General features: G+C 35.1%; 3 protein-coding genes across 3 annotated transcripts; all 3 read right to left on the reverse strand.

Annotated features, from left to right (window-relative positions):
- Positions 1-1,596: 1,596 nt before the first annotated feature.
- Positions 1,597-4,379, reverse strand: LOC132610548 (11S globulin seed storage protein Jug r 4-like). Its single transcript, XM_060324866.1, has 4 exons — positions 4,013-4,379; positions 3,278-3,537; positions 2,517-2,987; positions 1,597-2,185 (listed from the first exon to the last, which is right to left on the reverse strand). The coding sequence occupies exons 1-4, from the start codon at positions 4,299-4,301 to the stop codon at positions 1,784-1,786; spliced, it is 1,422 nt and encodes a 473-aa protein (XP_060180849.1). The 5' UTR covers positions 4,302-4,379; the 3' UTR covers positions 1,597-1,783.
- A 3,888-nt stretch (positions 4,380-8,267) lies between these two features.
- LOC132610550 (11S globulin seed storage protein Jug r 4-like) lies at positions 8,268-11,194 on the reverse strand. Its single transcript, XM_060324868.1, has 4 exons — positions 10,819-11,194; positions 10,069-10,328; positions 9,305-9,775; positions 8,268-8,860 (listed from the first exon to the last, which is right to left on the reverse strand). The coding sequence occupies exons 1-4, from the start codon at positions 11,105-11,107 to the stop codon at positions 8,459-8,461; spliced, it is 1,422 nt and encodes a 473-aa protein (XP_060180851.1). The 5' UTR covers positions 11,108-11,194; the 3' UTR covers positions 8,268-8,458.
- A 4,921-nt stretch (positions 11,195-16,115) lies between these two features.
- LOC132610551 (11S globulin seed storage protein 2-like) lies at positions 16,116-18,853 on the reverse strand. The gene is made up of 3 exons (XM_060324869.1): positions 18,205-18,853; positions 16,981-17,445; positions 16,116-16,630 (listed from the first exon to the last, which is right to left on the reverse strand). Exons 1-3 carry the CDS (start codon positions 18,802-18,804, stop codon positions 16,250-16,252), a joined length of 1,446 nt encoding a protein of 481 aa, XP_060180852.1. The 5' UTR covers positions 18,805-18,853; the 3' UTR covers positions 16,116-16,249.
- Between the last annotated feature and the right edge of the window lie 911 nt (positions 18,854-19,764).

The following is a 19,764-nucleotide window of genomic DNA, read 5'->3' on the forward strand; positions in this document are numbered from 1 at the left end:
AGAATTCCAGGGAAGTGTCATGACTATTGACGTGTATAAGTTTGAATTTTATAAGATTTTCATGGAGTTTCACTTTGGTAAGCTTAAGACACTGTGCTGGAATTTCTCATATGATTGGACATTAGTATTGATTAAATCTAAAGAGGGTTTTGACATTGGTTTATCAAATTTTCTGGGTATACATGTACAATATAGAGATGGCCTTATTGCCTAGAAAATGTATTTCCTTGAATTCATGAAAAGAGTCTTTGAGTTCATGGTTTTATAACTGAGAGCTCAACGAAAGAGTTTTGGGGTTCGTGGTTCTACATCTCAGAACTCAAGAGTTCTGTTATGGGATATGTGATTCTACACCTAAGAACACAAAAAAAGAGTTCTGAGTTAGTCACTCTATGACTAAGAACTCAAGGATTTCGTTCTTGAATTTGAAAATTCTTTGTTCTTGAACTTGAAACTCCACCACAGTATGTCGGAGTTTCGCATGTAAAGGTTTTCAAACTCCATCGCAAATATTGCTGAAGTTTTACCGTGATTTAGCTAGGAATATCTTTATCTAAATTTTATTATTGTATAAAAAACGGCTATTTTCCAATAACATTAAATGCCTAAAATTAGAAGAAAAATAAAGCAGATCACTAGATAACATAATAAAATTAAATCTGACCTCCTTAACAGAATAAAAGAACAACGGCTATAATCATCACTTAAGAATAACATTGTAATCAGTACTGTTGGTGTTACTATCAACTTAAGCTTAGGTAACTAGATAAAGGGACGGTTGTATGTGTACATAATTAGATATAGCTAAAAGCTTAGTAACACTGTAGAATAATTATAAAATAACAAAAAATAAATTCTAGCATTTAAAGACTGAAGAGGGGAAGTAGAAGTGACTGGGATTTATCTTTTGATCCGGATGCCCCTTTGAAATTGTGAACACGCTTCAAAAAAACAATTTGATTTTATAAATGTCAATTGAGCAAAAAGTAAGATTGTATTGGAGATTAAAAGATACGGAGTGAGGTTTAGATAAAATCTACTTCTCCAAATATTTTCTCATGTCAAATTTCAAAGATAATAAAAGTTAATATTATGGAACATTGATCACATTTGCATTGTTATACTCGGGTGGAGACAAAGGGGTGCAAGGGCGACTTTGTTTGGTCTTCCTCATTCCTTCTGCCCATCTTTTAAAGCAAGCAAAAAGTTCATCTTTTAAAGCTACTTCCTCATTCCTTCTGCCCATCTTTTAAAGCAAGCAAAAAGTTCATCTTTTAAAGCTAGCAAAAAGTTCAGAGCTAGCGACCCGAGGCGCCGATCAAGAAAGTAATAAAGAGAAGTTAAACGTATTTCTAGAAGGACTTTCCCGCAAAAAAACCCAAGTCTTGGCAGTTCTTGGGAAAGTTTTTTAGACTAGTCTCCCTTCGTTGAAAAATTAGTATGTAAATTGGGTAAAAATAGACTTTTATATACGTATTAGTTTTGTGTAATCCCTTGGCATTAAAGCCACTGGTTATACTTGTACGGTCCCAAACCTATTAAAGGAAAATTAAGGCACTCGAAAAAATGAAGGCCGACCAAATTATCGCAGCATAGTTAGCTCAAAAAGGCAAAATCTACGTAGTTCTCCTTTTATTTCCAAAGTACAAGAACTTGCCGCTTTTACATTTACATAACAGTTGCCATTACATCATAGTAAGATGACCCCATAAGGTCCTCTGTTTTATTAAAGACGCTTTTTAGCTTAGCTTAGTACATACATAAAAAAAGCAAAACATTCGAATTAAGCAGCAGCAATTCTCTCTGATGAGCGAGACCTTCCTGAAGCACGGAAAATTAGAGTTTCCTCCCTGTTGAACTTCAGCCTCCTTGCCTCGTCCCTCGAAATCTGGTAAGAATTAGCGATCACATCGACAGGCAATCCTCGAATAGCTGAAGTGCGTCCACTCAATGTGTTGATCATGGCATTGGAGTTGGTGTTGAATTCTACCCACTCAACACCTTCGTTTTCGGCGTGTTTCACCACGGCGTAGTTCTGTGGTACTACCACAACCTGCCCCTGTCGAACTCTGTCATCTAGCACTGTTTGTCCTCTGTGATCAACTATCTGGATCCTTGCTTCTCCCCTTGTTATGTAGATTACGCTGTGTGCGTTCGTCACCCAGTGTGGCGCCATGATTGAGTTCTGCCCATTAAACAGTAATCAGTCTACATATATAATGCCGTAGTATCTAAATTGGAGTCATGATAACAAGGCCACTATGCCACTTACCTATGGCGTATCATATTAGTATTTAATTTTAAAAGTCAACTTTGTCTCATAGGAGAGGACCCCCGATTTTCAAAATTGATTTGTTAAGTGCTTAGTAGCAGTTTGTGGTTAGATTTCACAGTTAATCAACTATAGTTATTATATTAGAAAGTAACATTTTTTCGTGATTCAAATTTAAGTGACTTTCTGAGATAATAGCTACTCCTATTAGTTGAGAAATCAACTCTAACAATCTGTGACTTACTCTGTAGAGAACTCCTCTAGCGGCGCTGAGTCTGAGGAAGTTGAGAATGGGAAGAGTGAGGCTGTTGGCAGTGGTGAAGCGTCCAGCCTGTGGGTTGTAGATATCAGCACGAGCGGGGTTGTCGATGTTCTGCCTGACTTTAGCGGAACAGATGGTTTCCTCAATTCCGTTCATGCGAGGACCATACTGTCCTTGTTCCTGTCTCTCCTCGCGCTCCTCTTGTTCTTGTGAGAATGGTGGCCTCACAACTCTAAGACCTTGTTCAATGTTAACAATGTGGCCTCTCTGGTCATCCTGTCCCTTAAGCTTCCTTGCTGTTTCCCTGTCTACGCCGAATGCCTCAGCCAGCAATTCATCTTCAAAGCCACTGAAGACATTTCCAGATTGGAATTGTTGCCTGCGCAAGCTGCGACCACCTTGTTGTCCCTGTTGCTGTTCTCCTTGTTGTGGGTTTCCAGCTATGAAGAATCTCTGCAAATAATGTAAACCAAATATATTTAGCTCCCGTTTGGCCATAACTTCTTTTCAAAAATATTTTTCAAATTTCAAAAAGTGGTTTAGACTAGTTATTCTAAGTTTTTCTACTCGAAAATCTTTTTCTTGCATATCGAAACACAATTTCGACTTCCAAAAATCATTTTTCATCTCATTTTCAATTTTGCTTTTCAAGTTTCTACCAAATCTATGTCCAAACTCTAGCTTATTAACCTACACTAAAATAGGAATTTTTTTTAGTATGTTGTGAACTTTATGTAACGTACCCTTGAAGTTTGATCGAGCTGGTTGGCATTGTTACCGCTGTCCTCGAAAACAACAAGAACAAGCTCCTCATTTCCTTCATTATAAGCCCAGTGAGCAGCTCCAGCAGGGAAGGCAACAATGTCACCCTGTCTGAACTGTCCAATCCTCTGGTGTCGATCTTGGAATCTTGAACCTGCACCCCTTTCACCTTGCTGAAATTGCTGTGATGACTGGAATGTTTCAGGGCATCCAGAATTCAAGATACCATAAAATCCCCTACCTGAAATATCAATTAATCACCCACAAAAATGTTACAATAAAAAATTAACATACCCAGTGTCATCCCACAAGTGAGGTTTGGGAGAGGGTAGGATGTACGCAAACCTTACCTTTACCTAGAAGAGAGGTTGTTTCTGAAAGCTCGGGCCATAGATTTTGAAGTTGAAACTTGAAATGAGTTTTTGAAATTGTGATTTTGGAACTTAAAGTTGTGTTTGTACATTCATTTTACTTGAAAAGAATTTGAAATAAAATATGTGAGTCAAAGTGAAATTTCTCTAAGAAACTGGTTGAGCGAGTTCCAACCAGTTTTTGAAACTTTAAAATTTTTGAAGATAAATTTTTAAAATCTAATCAAATTTCATGATCAAACAGATATTTGAAGATTTTGAATCAAAATCTAATTCAAAAAATCTATGGCCAAACGCTAGCTAAATGAATGAGAAATTGAAAACAAAAAATAAAAATGTATATACCTCGTTCAACATAGGCAAGCAGAGGAGTGTTAAGGTAAGAAGGCAACAGCATGCCTCTAGACTGGATGACGTGGCGAATAAGGGATACGCCAGCACATTGGAACTGCTGGCTATTTGGGTCGAATATCTCAGTTACACCAGCTTCAGCTTGAATGCGAACATTGGGTTCTTGAGGGTTAAGTCTATTGAGTTGACACTGGCCTTGCTGTTGTTGGTATCTTTGCTGAGCAAAGGTACCATGCAAAACCAGAAGCAAACTCAAAGAGAAACAAAGCCAACTAGAACCCATGATTTTGATTATTTTTTACTATAAGAAGGAAGAAAAAGAGGAGATATATAATTAAACTTGTTGCTGCTGATGGGAAGTGGCGAGTAGGAATTGATGGTATTTATAGGAAGGAAAGGTAAGCAAGAGATTGACACATAGCAAGAAAGGCTATGCCATCTTGCGCTTTGCATGGCTACCAAAGCAAGCTGAGTTACACCTAATAAGTACTATTGCTCATGCATAGAGAGTTTAGGTGGCTTCATACTTTTGAGAATAATACAAAAGGGGTTTTGTTCTAATCTGATCAGAGTTTTCCATTTACGAGGTATTCTTGATTTTTTTCACCTTGTGAGTTGTGACCTCTGTGCTTGCTAGTGTACCATGCACATTGTTTCCAGCTGGATTTTCTTTTCTGTTTCTCATTTTTTGACTTTTATTCATAGGACAAGGATAGAAGTGATTTAACCAGCTAATACTTAACCTTTGTACATTGAATAGAACTGAATTTTGGGATGCATACAGTTCCTAAACCATACGTTTAGATATGGAATCTATTCTAAAATAATTTACGGTTAAAGTGATAAAGTTTGCTAGTATTCCGAGTTCATAAATTGAAACGAGGGTCCTACTTTATAACTTTGACATAAATTTTTCAAGTTTGTAAAAATAAAATTTATACTATATTTAGAAACTAAATATAAAGTATTATAAGTCATGATAATTTATAATTCAAAATATTAGAAAAATGTAAGGAAAACACGGTCAAAGAATCACCTCGTAGACTCCTCAAATAGTAATAGGTTCACATAAATTGAAACAGAGGGAATAATTTTTTTTATTAAAAATAGATCATTATTGTTTGTATTGGATGTCCCGTTATATAGTAGATGATTTAATAGATAGAGTATAATTTATACACAAAAGATTATATCATTAGTTCTTATAAATTATAAAGTTTGAATTCACAGTCTATGGTGAAGGTCGGGGCACTTTATCGGTGTGATTATAACACAAGATTAAATATGATTTATCTTGATTATGAAAATAGTATAATGTATTGAATAAGATCAAAGGGAGAGAAGTGTTTTAATCCTAACCATATAAACTAGAGAACTTGCCCGCACGTCGCGCGGTTTAATAAATATATTAAATTTAATCTTATTATAAATCTATCCAGATAGAAAAATATTTTAATAAAATTTACATACATATAGGAAATAGTTCAATATGTTTAATCAAGTCACAAATTCATAAATATATAATTTTATTAGAATTTGAGCTCAATGAATTTTGTTAGTTGCCAAAATATAATTGTAAGAAGAAACAAAATTAAGGAATTTTGTACTTTTGTGTGGTGGAGGGTGCATTTGTGATTTTAATATGTGATTCTTAGTTTTAATTATGCGTTTGATTTTTATCCTTTCTCTAAACAGTAACAACACTTTTAATTTTCTGAATTCTTAAATAAGTAAATATGAGTGAAAACAAAGAAACTACACAACAACCATTGAATTACGTACTTTTTTCCTGTTATTTTTCCTTTAAAATTATTTCTTTTACTTGTCATATTTTCCTTGCCTTTTCAATTCCCTAATCTCTCTTATATATTCCGTTCCTTTTTCTTCATATACATACCTTATAGTTCCTCTATAATTTTCTTGTTTCTTTCCTTTTTCTTTCCTGCTATTGCTCTTTCAATTTTCCTTAGTATTTTTAATTTTTTACAATTATTATGAGGAAAAAATTAAAGAGTCATTTGATCTAATTATCATTGTTGCTATGTATTCACCATAATCAGAAGCGTATCTAGTCATGTCGGCAGGGGTGTAATTGAACCCCTAACTTTCGACGCGGAGCATAAATTTATGTGCAAAATTATTAAATTATAATAAATAATAGATATGAACCCATAACTTTAAAAATATAACGGGTTCAATTTTGAAAGCAAACAAAATAATGGAGTACAAATGGGTGTTTAATTTTTTTCATTTAACAGTGATTTTGAGAGGTTTTATAATATGTTGAAAGCAAGAGAATGAGAGAAGAAAAAAAAAACAAAAAAAAGGAGAAAAAAAAGATAAATACCTTTCTTGGCCTATGAGATGTGCCACATCACTATTTTAATGCCTAGTTTTATATTATGTATAATGTATTTCTATAGTTTTTGTGTTTATATGATACTTTATAATTTCAAGAAGACGAAATATAGTAAAGTCCAAACAATCAATGCAAAAAACATTAGAAAATAGGCTATTCATTCATAAGTCATAAATCATTTTAACACCAAAGAAAGAATCACATGTTACTCAAATTTACAGTACTACATAATTATCACGACATATTTTTAAAATTATTTATTCGACATCTAAAGATACAACAGTTAGAAAAACATATAATCTTAATATCAATTGACAAATTACCTTTTCCATTCCAATTTCTAAATGCTCATATTACCTACAAGTCATTTTGTACTTTGACTACATGACACAACCTGCAGAGTGGATAGCTAAAAAAAAAAATCATAAGATATTTGTTTCAATCATAGTGTGGCAACATCAACTTTAATTTACAAAACTTGTTCGGAAGCCTTACAAACTATCTCACGTGTCTAGTAGTAGATGCTCAATCACTGATAGGCACCTCTCGAACCCGCGACTTTTTTAGTATGAAAAAAAAACCCAAACTAACAAAAAAAAAAATACTAACTAGGTTTCACGCACAGAATCCGTGCGTGAAAGGACCAAACTGTAACTTTTTTAATTTGGTCCATTCACGCACATATTCTGTGCGTGAAAGGCTACTTTTAAAAAAAAACCCTATCAAAATCACGTTTTTTCCATACTTTGAGCAAAGATTAGTCATGTTTCAAAACCCCGAAATATCAATATTTTATATAGGACTTAATATCTTTTTTTTGCGTACAATAATGTCGGCTCATTACATCAAGTATCACTAAACGTTTGGATCGTCGTTTTAGGGGTTCTAAAGTGCCCCGAAGTAAGTTTTTTTGTTTGGAAACTTGTCTTCCTTAAGTTTAAGTGTCATATTTTATAGGGTTTTGATCTAAGTATTTTATTATTTAGTCAAATCGAATGTACAAATAAAAATATTTTATTTAATAATAATTCATCTAATACGAGAGGTTGATACTTATTCAAAAATAATTCATTCCATTAAATTACAATACTAATTCAAAGCAATACAATACTAAATTACAGTAACAATACAATCTTCAAGTTCTAGAGGCATGATTACTTCGAGACGTGCTTGTACCACCACGACCTTTTTGCCCGCACGAACACTTGTTATTGCTTACATGTAGAGCACTTGCGAGAGTAAGTTCTTTCACTAACATCCATTTAATTGGGTCTACGACTCTGTGAGTTAATGCTTAATTTCCTGATGTAATCCTTGTTAGCAACCATAAAAAACGGCTCGTTCGGCCAATAAGCTTCATTACCAAGTGGGTGGAATTGGCCTCAATATGCTCTCCTCAATATGCTCTAAGGTAACTGTGGACCTTATATTCCCACGCCACATAATTTGTTACCGTCTTTTTCATTCTCTCAAAGCACTTTATAGCATGAGAACACGGCATGTGATATGTTTGCCACTTACCACAAGTGTATATTCTTGTTGCCTCATAAACGGTATGCACGTTTCCACCTTTACCGTTGTAATAACCTGTCTTAACTTCATACACACGTTGAATGAGATCATACTCGGTCATTTGATGAAACTCGCATTTTTTTCTAACAAGAGATTTTCATTTTTTACACATAAGAGATCTGAAAAAAACAAATAAAAGATATGAAAAAATCATTTTCTTTTATTTAAATTGTAAGAGGACGAGAGATCTAATTTCCTCAATCTTTGTCTTGAATCCCCTTATTTGAATTTCTGTAATTATAGTGTCCCAAACCTATTAAAGCAAAACAAAGTAAGGCACTCGAAAAAAGAAAGGCAGTCCAAATTATCGCAGCATAGTTGGTTCAAAAAAGGCAAAAGCTACGTAGTTCTCCTTTTATTTCCAAAGTACAAGAACTTGCCGCTTTTACATTTACATAACAGTTGCCATTACATCATAGTAAGTCAGATGACCCCATAAGGTCCTCTGTTTTATTAAAGATGCACTTAGCTTAGCTTAGTACATACATAAAAAAACCAAAACATTCTAATTAAGCCACAGCAACTCTCTCTGATGAGCGAGACCTTCCTGAAGCACGGAAAATTAGAGTTTCCTCCCTGTTGAACTTCAGCCTCCTTGCCTCGTCCCTCGAAATCTGGTAAGAATTAGCGATCACATCGACAGGCAATCCTCGAATAGCTGAAGTGCGTCCACTCAATGTGTTGATCATGGCATTGGAGTTGGTGCTGAATTCTACCCACTCAACACCTTCGTTTTCGGCGTGTTTCACCACGGCGTAGTTCTGTGGTACTACCACAACCTGCCCCTGTCGAACTCTGTCATCTAGCACTGCTTGTCCTCTGTGATCAACTATCTGGATCCTTGCTTCTCCCCTTGTTATGTAGATTACGCTGTGTGCGTTCGTCACCCAGTGTGGTGCCATGATTGAGTTCTGCCCATTAAACAGTAATCAGTCTACATGTATACTACTGTAGTACTTAAATTGGAGTGACAAAGGGCTGCATCTAAGTTAGTCATGAGAGCAAGGCCACTATGCCACTTACCCGTTGCGTAGTAGTATTTAATTTTAAAAGTTAACTTTGTCTCATAGGAGAGGACCCCCAATTTTCTAAATTGATTTGTTAAATGCTTAGTAGCGTTAACTTTGTCTCATAGGAGAGGACCCCCAATTTTCTAAATTGATTTGTTAAATGCTTAGTAGCAGTTTGGGGTTAGATTTCTCAGTCACTCAACTAATTGTTAATAGTTATTATATTAGAAAATCACATTTTTTCGTGATTCCAATTTAAGGGACTTTCTGAGATTATAACTACATCTATTAGTTGAATGACCATATGAGAAATCAACTCTAGCAATCTAGCAATATGTGACTTACTCTATAGAGAACTCCTTTGGCGGCGCTGAGTCGGAGGAAGTTGAGAATGGGAAGAGTGAGGCTGTTGGCAGTGGTGAAGCGTCCAGCCTGTGGGTTGTAGATATCAGCACGAGCGGGGTTGTCGATGTTCTGCCTGACTTTAGCGGAACAGATGGTTTCCTCAATTCCGTTCATGCGAGGACCATACTGTCCTTGTTCCTGTCTCTCCTCGCGCTCCTCTTGTTCTTGTGAGAATGGTGGCCTCACAACTCTAAGACCTTGTTCAATGTTAACAATGTGACCTCTCTGGTCATCCTGTCCCTTAAGCTTCCTTGCTGTTTCCCTGTCTACGCCGAATGCCTCAGCCAGCAATTCATCTTCAAAGCCACTGTAGACATTTCCAGATTGGAATTGTTGCCTGCGCAAGCTGCGACCACCTTGTTGTCCCTGTTGCTGTTCTCCTTGTTGTGGGTTTCCAGCTATGAAGAATCTCTGCAAATAATGTAAACCAAATATACTTAGCTCCCGTTGGGCCATAACTTCTTTTCAAAAATATTTTTCAAATTTCAAAAAGTGGTTTAGACTAGTTATTCTAAGTTTATCTACTCAAAAATCTTTTTCTTGCATATCAAAACACAATTTCGACTTCCAAAAATCATTTTTCATCTCATTTTCAATTTTTCTTTTCAAGTTTCTACCAAATCTATGTCCAAACTCTAGCTTATTAACCAACACTAAAATAGGAATTTTTCTTTAGTATGTTGTGAACTTTTTATGTAACGTACCCTTGAAGTTTGATCGAGCTGGTTGGCATTGTTACCGCTGTCCTCGAAAACAACAAGAACCAGCTCCGCATTTCCTTCATTATAAGCCCAGTGAGCAGCTCCAGCAGGGAAGGCAATAATGTCACCCTGTCTGAACTGTCCAATTCTTTGGTGGCGATCTTGGAATCTTGAACCTGCACCCCTTTCACCTTGCTGAAATTGCTGTGATGACTGGAATGTTTCCGGGCATCCAGAATTCAAGATACCATAAAATCCCCTACCTGAAACATCAATTAATCATTAATCACCCACAAAAATGTTACAATCAACAATTAACATACCCAATATAATCCCAGGGTATAATCCCACAAGTGAGGTTCGAAGAGGATAGGATGTATGCAGACCTTACCTTTACCTACAAGAGAGGTTGTTTCTAAAAGCTTTGGCCATAGATTTTGAAGACTTAGAAATGAGTTTTTGAGGTTGTGATTTTGGAACTTAAAATTGTGTTTGTACATTCATTTTACTTGAAAAGAATTTGAAATAAAATCTGTGAGTCAAAATGAAATTTCTCTAAGAACCTGGTTGAGCGAGTTCCAACCCCTTTTTGGAACTTGAAAATTTTTGAAGATAAATTTTTAAAATCTAATCAAATTTCATGATCAAATAGATATTTGAAGATTTTGAATCAAAATCTAATTCAAAAAATCTATGGCCAAACGCTAGCTAAATGAATGAGAAATTGAAAATAAAAAATAAAAATGTATATACCTCGTTCAACATAGGCAAGCAGAGGAGTGTTAAGGTAAGAAGGCAACAGCATGCCTCTAGACTGGATGACGTGGCGAATAAGGGATACGCCAGCACATTGGAACTGCTGGCTATTTGGGTTGAATATCTCAGTTACACCAGCTTCAGCTTGAATGCGAACATTGGGTTCTTGAGGGTTAAGTCTATTGAGTTGACACTGGCCTTGCTGTTGTTGGTATCTTTGCTGAGCAAAGGTACCATGCAAAACCAGAAGCAAACTCAAAGAGAAACAAAGCCAACTAGAACCCATGATTTTGATTATTTTTTGCTATAAGAAGGAAGAAAAAGAGGAGATATATAATTAAACTTGTTGCTGCTGATGGGAAGTGGCGAGTAGGAATTGATGGTATTTATAGCAAGGAGAGGTAAGCAAGAGATTGACACATAGCAAGAATGGTTGTGCCATCTTGCGCTTTGCATGGCTACCAAAGCATGCAGAGTTTAAGTGGCTCCACACTTCTGAGAATACAAAAGGGGTTTTGTTTTAATCTGAGAGTTTTCCAATTAACGAGGTAACTTTGTGTTTGATAGTGTACCATGCACATTGTTTCCAGCTGGATTTTCTTTTCTGTTTCTCTTTTTTGGTCTTTTAGACAAGGATAGAAGTGATTTAACCAGCTAATACTTTAACCTTTGTAAATTGAATAGAACTGAATTGTGGGATGTGTTCAGTTCCGAAACCATACGCTTAGCTATAGAATCTATTTAAAAATAATTTACGGTTAAAGTTATAAAGTTTATTTTTACTCCGAAAAGGTTCATAAATTGAAACGAGGGTCCTATTTTATAATTTTGATATAAAAATAATTTAAGTTTGTAAAAATAAAATTTATATATATTTAGAAACTACATAAAAAATATTATAAGTCGTGATAATTTATAATTCAAAAGATTAGAAAAATATAACGAAAACGTGATCAAAGAATCACCTCGTAGATACCTCAAATAGTAATAGGTTCATATAAATTGAAACGGGGGAATAAAATTTTGTATTAAAAATAGATCATTATTGTTTGTATTAGATGTCCCGTTATATAGTAGATGATTTAATATATAGAGTATAACTTATACACAAAAGGTTATATCATCAGTTCTTATAAATTATAAAGTTTGAATTCACAGTCTATGATGAAGGTCTGACACTTTATCGGTGTGATTATAACACAAGATTAAATATGATTTATCTTGATTATGAAAATAGTATAATGTATTGAATAAGATCAAAGGCAGAGAAGTGTTTCAATACTAACTATATGAAATAATTTCTCTAGTTATTAAACATACTCTTAATCTAATATAATTATGAAAAATGTATATTGTTCATTGTTTCCATTTATTATGGGTGAGGGTCATTATGGATTAATAAGTCTAATATATTGGATGACAACAATCTGCATTTGTAAATAATAAGTTATTGACGGAATCAACGTCTTTTGGTTTAGAGATTAATGGGATTGAGCTCCTCTCCATTTCCCTTCTCTCCATTCTCACCAAGTTCTACCTTGGATTAGAGACACATGGCATGGGTTAGAATTAATGGCTAAGATTTAATTGATTAAAACAAGGCCCTAACCATGATTTACATAATTAATAACTTACTCATAAATATATTAAAAATATTTTCTTTCTCTTCCTATTTTAATATTCTATTTTTTCAATTACGACAACTCTTTAATGATGATATTTTTCGAATATAGACAACTCTTTCAGAAATATACAATTACCAATTGAACAATGAGGTCTATATTATGTGAATTACTAAGCATCATAATTGGAAAAAAATGAAAAATATCACCAATTTAATAATGGGGTCTATTTCTGCGTAGGGAAAAAAATTTAAGTGGGAAAATTAATCGGGTAAAGAAAATATATTTTACTGCGTAGGAGAAGTAAAATAGGAAGAGAGAGAAAATATTTTAATATAATTATGGATAAGTTATTAATTATGTAAATCATATTTAGGATCTTACTTTAATTAATTAAATTTTAGCCATTAATTCTAACCCATGCCATGTGTATCTAATCCAAGGAAGAACTTGTAGAAAATAGGGAGAAGGAAAATGAAGAGGAGCTCAATCCAGATGGGATACCCTTTTAGAGAAGCTCATAAAATTTCATTGCGTAGAACCTGCAAGCGAATTTATATATGATACATGAAATAAGTTTGATACATGAAATAAGTTTGATACATGAATTAAGTTAAGTGAAAGTCTAAAGAATTTTATTGATTAATTAATTAGATTATCATTAGTTTAATTTGGAACTGGCTCCCCCTTCAGTGCACTTCCCCTAAAGTTCCTCCGGTCCCCTCCTTGATTTGTGACATGTGTCATTTAATACATTTAATGGCTCAGATTTTATTGCAGTATACAATATATCGCAGAACACAGAATCTATTTCTCTTCTTCTGAGAGTTTTCTTCATTTTTTGTTCTACTTTCGTAGAGTGCTAACTACTCTGTTTAATTCCATTTGAAATTTAGTACTCCTATATGTATTTATTCTGACATTCAACTACTGCCATGGCTTCTGAATGTTAGGGCTTAATAATTAATATCTGACACATAAAAAATAAATAAAAACTATACCATATTTATTTGAAGTTTTAAAGTATTGCGCCAAGATTTGACACATTAATAATAAATAAAAACTACGCCGAATTTGTTTGAAGTTTTAAATATTACAACAAGATTTGACACATCAATAATAAAAAAATACACCGAGTTATATCTAAAATTTTAAATGACACCGAGAAGCAGAAGACAAATTTAAGAATGATCCATGATCTTTTAGTGTTGGGCATATTATTGTAAATTTTACCATAAACTAGCATTGCGTGGGACTATAGGTGTATGGAGGAAGAGAGATGCGGGTGGATTTAATTCTCTGAAAGGTGTGCTTAGAATTAAAATTTGGGAGAAAGAATTTGGGTCATTAAATGTATTAAATGACACATGTCACAAATCGAAAAGGGGACGGGAGGAAATGTACTCGAGGGGAGCCGGTTCTGTTTAATTTAATCAGTATTTGTCACCTTCACATGGAAAATTAATATGTATTCAATGTTTAAATTCGAAATTTATGGAGGAGTTCAGTTACGAAATTAGTGAAATAATTCATAATTTATTGTGAAAGAAATAATTTAGTTTGAAAGGTTCCGTAGTAGAGAAATTCTTTTTATAATTATGTGGTGCATGTTGTGACCAAATAAAAATAAGTACTTAGGAAATCTGTTTCTTGATGGAAAAGAAAAGAAGTTAACCTAAATAATTCACAATAGAATTGGGATGAATTAGGTTGAAACATCAAATTGTTAAAGTTTAGGGAAGTGTAGTCAGTCTTATCTATATTTGTCCTACCTGTTCTGTAGCCAACATTACAGCCTTGATAAAATTATATTTAATTTTATACTAAGTAGGCTTACAAGTTGTCGAGATTTACATAATGGGTGAGCCAGCTAGTGGTACTATGTGCATGCATGAGAACTTTTTTGTGAGAAATAAACAATTATTTTGATGTTTGAGTCCTTAAATTGCATTCAAATTCTTTTACTCAAATGTGTGGGCTATCTTCTCTTTTAGTGCCATATCTTCCAAAACGGATAGGTGAAGTTATTTGTTTCTTTGACATAGTAACTTTGAGGGGCGAGCTAAGTCGTAGTAGAGTCGGTATTTGAGGTTAGCATATTGTAAACAAGTTGTTTGGACATTCTGAACTGTTTAATTGTGCTCTGCATTATGAACATTGAGAAATGTGTGAAAGAATGCATATCCAAAGGTTAATTGTTGTTATCAACCATAGTCACATGTATTATTGTGCTTAATTGATAAATGTTCAACTAAAGCTTGCAATCTTTAGATATCGATGCTGGTTAGAGTACATTTGGGTTGGTCACGTTTAAGTGCGGGGTGGTGATATTTGATTAAAAGTATGCATATCGCCAATTGCCTGTATTTTTAGTAGGGTAGGGATCCCATTTTAGTATGTTATCATTGATTATAACATTTAATATGATATTTTGGGCTTAATTGTGTTTACATATGTGTAGGAAGCTGTAAAAAGTGAAAAGGAGTGAAAGTGCGCGAAAAGAGCAAAAACATGAAGAAGATCGAAAAGCAGCGAAATTTACTGACCAAACTACTGCGATGCGGTGCCTATGGCGTTGGAAACAACGGACAAATGTTTGGCGCGATGCAATGCCTAGCGCTCTACATCCAACGGCTAATCCTTCATGGCATTAGGGGTGCGTCATGGTGGCCCGGGCACTCAAATTTCGAATTCCAATTTTTGTGAGACGAGCATTATTGTCCAAGAATTTTTTACCGCATATAAAATGTTTTGAACCTAATTTTTCAATGAGAGTTCGGATTTTTGGAGCAACTAACGCATCTAAGGAGCAATATTCATCGAGTCTTTCTTCCCTTCATCTTTTCTTTGTAATTTATAATTACGAGTGACTAATTTTTTTAGTTCTAGGTTATGGGAGTTTGTTGAACGTTGTAATTTAGGATAGGAATATGCCAAACCATCTTGTTTAGTCATAATATAGAAATTATTAATGCATTCTTGTTAATTCTAATTCCTTAGGAATATAGACGTTAAATTATGTTGAATGGGTGAGTATGTACTCTGAAGATTCCTACGAGTTAAACTAATCCTGTCGATTAGTAACAGATAAGTCAATTAGTCAATTCAAGTGAATAATAATAGGATTTTCTAATAGGATTTTCAGCTGACCCATAGCGCGATCTCTTGTTCTCATAACACATTTTACAATTTTAGCAATAGCTATATAAATCACAATCACTTTTGAAAAAACTGCTTGAATAAATAAATCATAAAAATTTAATTTATTCAATAGTTGATAATACGTGTCTGTGAGAACTGGGAACGATATTCTACTAGTATATTTTTTTGTCCATCACGTATAGTTACGTGTGTTTGCATGTGCGTTTGGCCCAACACCATGGTTATTTAAATTAAAACTCTTGGAATTTTGACACTTCTAGGCCATGCACATCTCCGTATCTTTTGGCATGCAATTATTCAATCACTATTTGTACTAATCACTTAGTACCTTGTGATGTAATTGACATGTCATTAATTGCTTCAAGTCACAGTACATACGATGTCTCATTAACTGAACTCAAGTCTTGATGATGTACCATTGTTAATTGATTTGATTTATATGTTTAATGTATCCGTCCCTTTCCCTCAGAAACTTTGCACACAGACTAGGAAATTAAATCTTGGATCAGATTTAGGAAACAAAAAGGCAGGAGCCTTATTAGTTAACATTATTTGCTCCTAATTACAAGTCGCTCTTGCTTGTCTTTGTCTAAAAACAAAGACTATAAGAAACGAGGTATTACTACACATATTCAAACCATTTTTTAAGAGGACCCTCGCTGGGGAGATAGCAGGAAACTCTCTCCACCCCTATTCACCTTCAATCGTTGTGCTTCATTTGGAGATATCTGGTAAGCATTTGTGAGGACCTCAACAGGCATTGCTCTAATCACTGATGTGTAACCTGCAAGTTGGTTGTTCATTGGTTCACCACTTGTCCTAAACACCACAAATTCAAATCCATTCTGCCCTGCTCTCAATGTCGACGCAAAGAACTGAGGAACCACAAACATCTCTCCTTGATTCACCCTGTCGCTCATCACTTGTTGCCCGCTGTGGTCTACTACCTGCACTTGCGCATCTCCTCTTTGCACATATACCACGCAGTGGCCGTTTACTGACCAGTGAGGGGTTATCAGTGCATTCTGCATCAACCAATTTAGTACAATCTTATGTCGTAGTACTAGCAGAATTTATTGTGTTTTAAGAGATAATAGTCAAAAACACATCTAAACTATTACTTTTTTTACCAGTTTCACACCCTCAACTATCAGTTTTTTTTTTTTTCTATCTGAACTATCACCATCTATAAATAGACCTAATTGAGTATGGTGATAGTTCAAGTAGATAAAAGGAATAAGGAATAGCTGATAATTGGCCTAGTCAGCTTCGAGGTGTGTTTTAATACCGTGAAACTCGCGAAAAAGGGAAAGTTCAGGTGTGTTTTTGGCCATTAACTCCTTTTTTAATTAACTTGGGAGGGTGAATTAATTACCGGATAGAGGGTTCCTTTTGAAGCACTCATGTCCATGTATTTAAGGATGGGAAGTTTTTGGCGATTGACATGGTTAATTTTGCCGGCTTGCCTTGAGAAGAGGTCAGCTTGTCTTCGGTGTTGCATGTTGGTGCGGATTTTCATTGTGCAAATGTTTTCTTCCAATCCATTTCCAGTTGCTTCCTCCCACCATTGTTGTCCTCGTCGTGGACGCTCTTTAAATTCTTCTTCTTCATCGGGCCTAACCATGCGCATTCCTTCCTTGACATTGACAATTAATCCGCGTTCGCTCTGTTCTTCTTGCATCCTCCTCACAAGCTCTTGTGGAACGTTGAAGGCCTCTGCCATCAATTCTGTGTCAAAAGCACGGAAAATGTTTTGGAACCTCTGTGTGCTTTGCCTTCTTAGACCAATTTGAACTCTTTGCCTCCCACTTTCTGGTACTCCACCAGCCAAGTAAAATGCCTATAATCCAAAACACATCCAACCAACATATAAACAAATTGTGTAAGTGTGTCACTTATCATATATGCTAATAATGTAAGAAATTTACCGGTAATCTTTTATAAAAGTGAGATAGAAATCATTTCGCCCTTCTTCTAATTTAATTTTATTTAATCACATGTCGTAGACCTGTACAACAAGAATTATAGATAAAAATTCTTATATTCAAATTGTTTTATTAGAGTTTCCGCGCCAGAGTTACTACCGCTGGGTCGCTTACACTACCCTAAAGGGCATTTTCTATTACTTTATTAGTAACTCTTTTCGACTTTTTGAATCAAATTCTTTTCCTTTTAATTTAATAATTTTAATTCACAATTAGAATTATAGTCTTGTCTCTATAGGGTGGGAGTGAAATTTATCCTTTAAGTTGTAATCAATAAAAGCGACGTGATACTTTAGTGTGTATATGAGTCTGTTTGAATTGACTTATAAGTGGTCAAACCAGCTGTTTGTTGATTGTTTAGGTGTTTGGCAAACCAGCTTATAAGTTAAAAAGTGCTTAGAATAAGCAAAAAAAAAAAAAAAAAAAAAATATTGAGTAGTTCAATTTTTTTTTTTTTTAACTTATAAGCTGTTTTTTGGTCAAACCAGCTTATAAACCACTTTTTTTTTTTAAGTTAAGCCAAATGGGCTCTATAAGTTAAACTCATTATGAAGTTGCATGTACAAAAAATTCATTAAATTGTCGAAATTAGTGGGAATAATTATAAATTTTACCCTCAAGTTCTGATCTAACTGGTTGGATCGATGGTTGAGGTCGTTAATGGAGACAGCCACAAGCTCTTCCTCACCGTCATTATAGCACCAATGAGCAGCGCCAGCTGGAATTGCCACGACATCACCTTGGCGAATACGGTGGACTTTCTGGTGCTGGTCACCTCTGCGGCCTTGGCCTCTCTCTTCCCTTGGCTCTCTGCCAGCCTGGAAGGACTGCGGCTGAGACTGGAAAGTCTCAGCACAGCCAGGGTGAGTAATTCCAAGTATACCCTGGCCACGCTCGATGTAAACCAAGCGAGGCATGGGATGGAAATTAGGTAAAGAGAGAGAATTGCGTCGAATAACATTCCTCATGGGAGCAACTCCAGCGCACTGGAATTGCTCCTCGTTCTCGTCCCACACCTCAGTGAAGCCACCCTCTGACTCAATGCGATCAGAGGGCTGGCTTCCAGTGAGCCTCTGTAAGCGGCATTGTTGAGCTTGAGTCAGACGAGTGCCTTGCTGACCTTGCTGGCCCTGATAGTCTCTAACTGCATTTGCTGCAGATACAAGAAAAGCCGAGAGAAGTATAGCTAACAAGAGCTTAGTAGTGACCGCCATGGCTAAGGATTTTTATTTGTTAATTAACTACAAAGATGGGATGAGATTTGGAGAAAATGAGGCCTTGTTCTTATAGTGTTGGAGTGGAACAATTAGGATGTCCGTGTGGCAATTAACATTGTTTTCTTTTGCATGGTGAAGCTGTCTTCATTTTAGCTAGTGAAGGACACCTTGCAATGGTTGTTTCAGAGGAATCAAAGATGTGTTGGTTTGTTTGCATGAAACTATATACGTGTGGAAGTGTGCAGCTGCTTTGCTTACACCTTTTGCCTTTGCACCTACCACTTGTCTAAGCTCTTCTGTTTGCTTAATTCATTGTTTTTTGACACTCTCACTGATCAGGTTGTTTGATTTGAACTCAAAATACGAAGAAATTGCACGGTTTAGCCTTCAAATGGGTTGGTCTTCAATTTTTGTCCTTCAAATGGGCTGGTCTTTAAGTTTTACCCTCAGCAATTGAACTTATGCCTAGTAGGGCATAAGCTTTTTTAGGGCGCGAAACATAACTTATACATATTATGATGCAAAATATAAACCGTGAAAAAATTGTTTGCTTTTACGGACAAAAATGAAAGACCAGCACAAAAGAGAGGCCTAAGTGCAAATGACCCTTAAAATATTGGCGAAGTAGCAACATTTGGGTTGGGCTTCAATGTCTACAAGCAAACTTACAAATTTGGGCTTGTTCACTGTGGGCTTTAACGATAATAAACAAGAATAGGAAAGAAGCACATTGCATGGAATTATTTAGGGAAATCTACATGGTGTAGCTAATATTAGACCTTATTTTTATCTAGTAGATATACTTTAATTAATTTACACCTCATAGCTAAAAGGTGTATATCAATTACACTCCATAACTAAAACATACAAAATAGGTTAAAATAAAAAAGCAACCCTTGTATCCACATTTTTCTCTCTCCTCCCTCCCTTCTCCCTCCATTCTGCTGCTCTCTTCCA

Source organism: Lycium barbarum, chromosome 9 (assembly GCF_019175385.1).
Source record: "Lycium barbarum isolate Lr01 chromosome 9, ASM1917538v2, whole genome shotgun sequence".
Classification (NCBI taxonomy): domain Eukaryota; kingdom Viridiplantae; phylum Streptophyta; class Magnoliopsida; order Solanales; family Solanaceae; genus Lycium; species Lycium barbarum.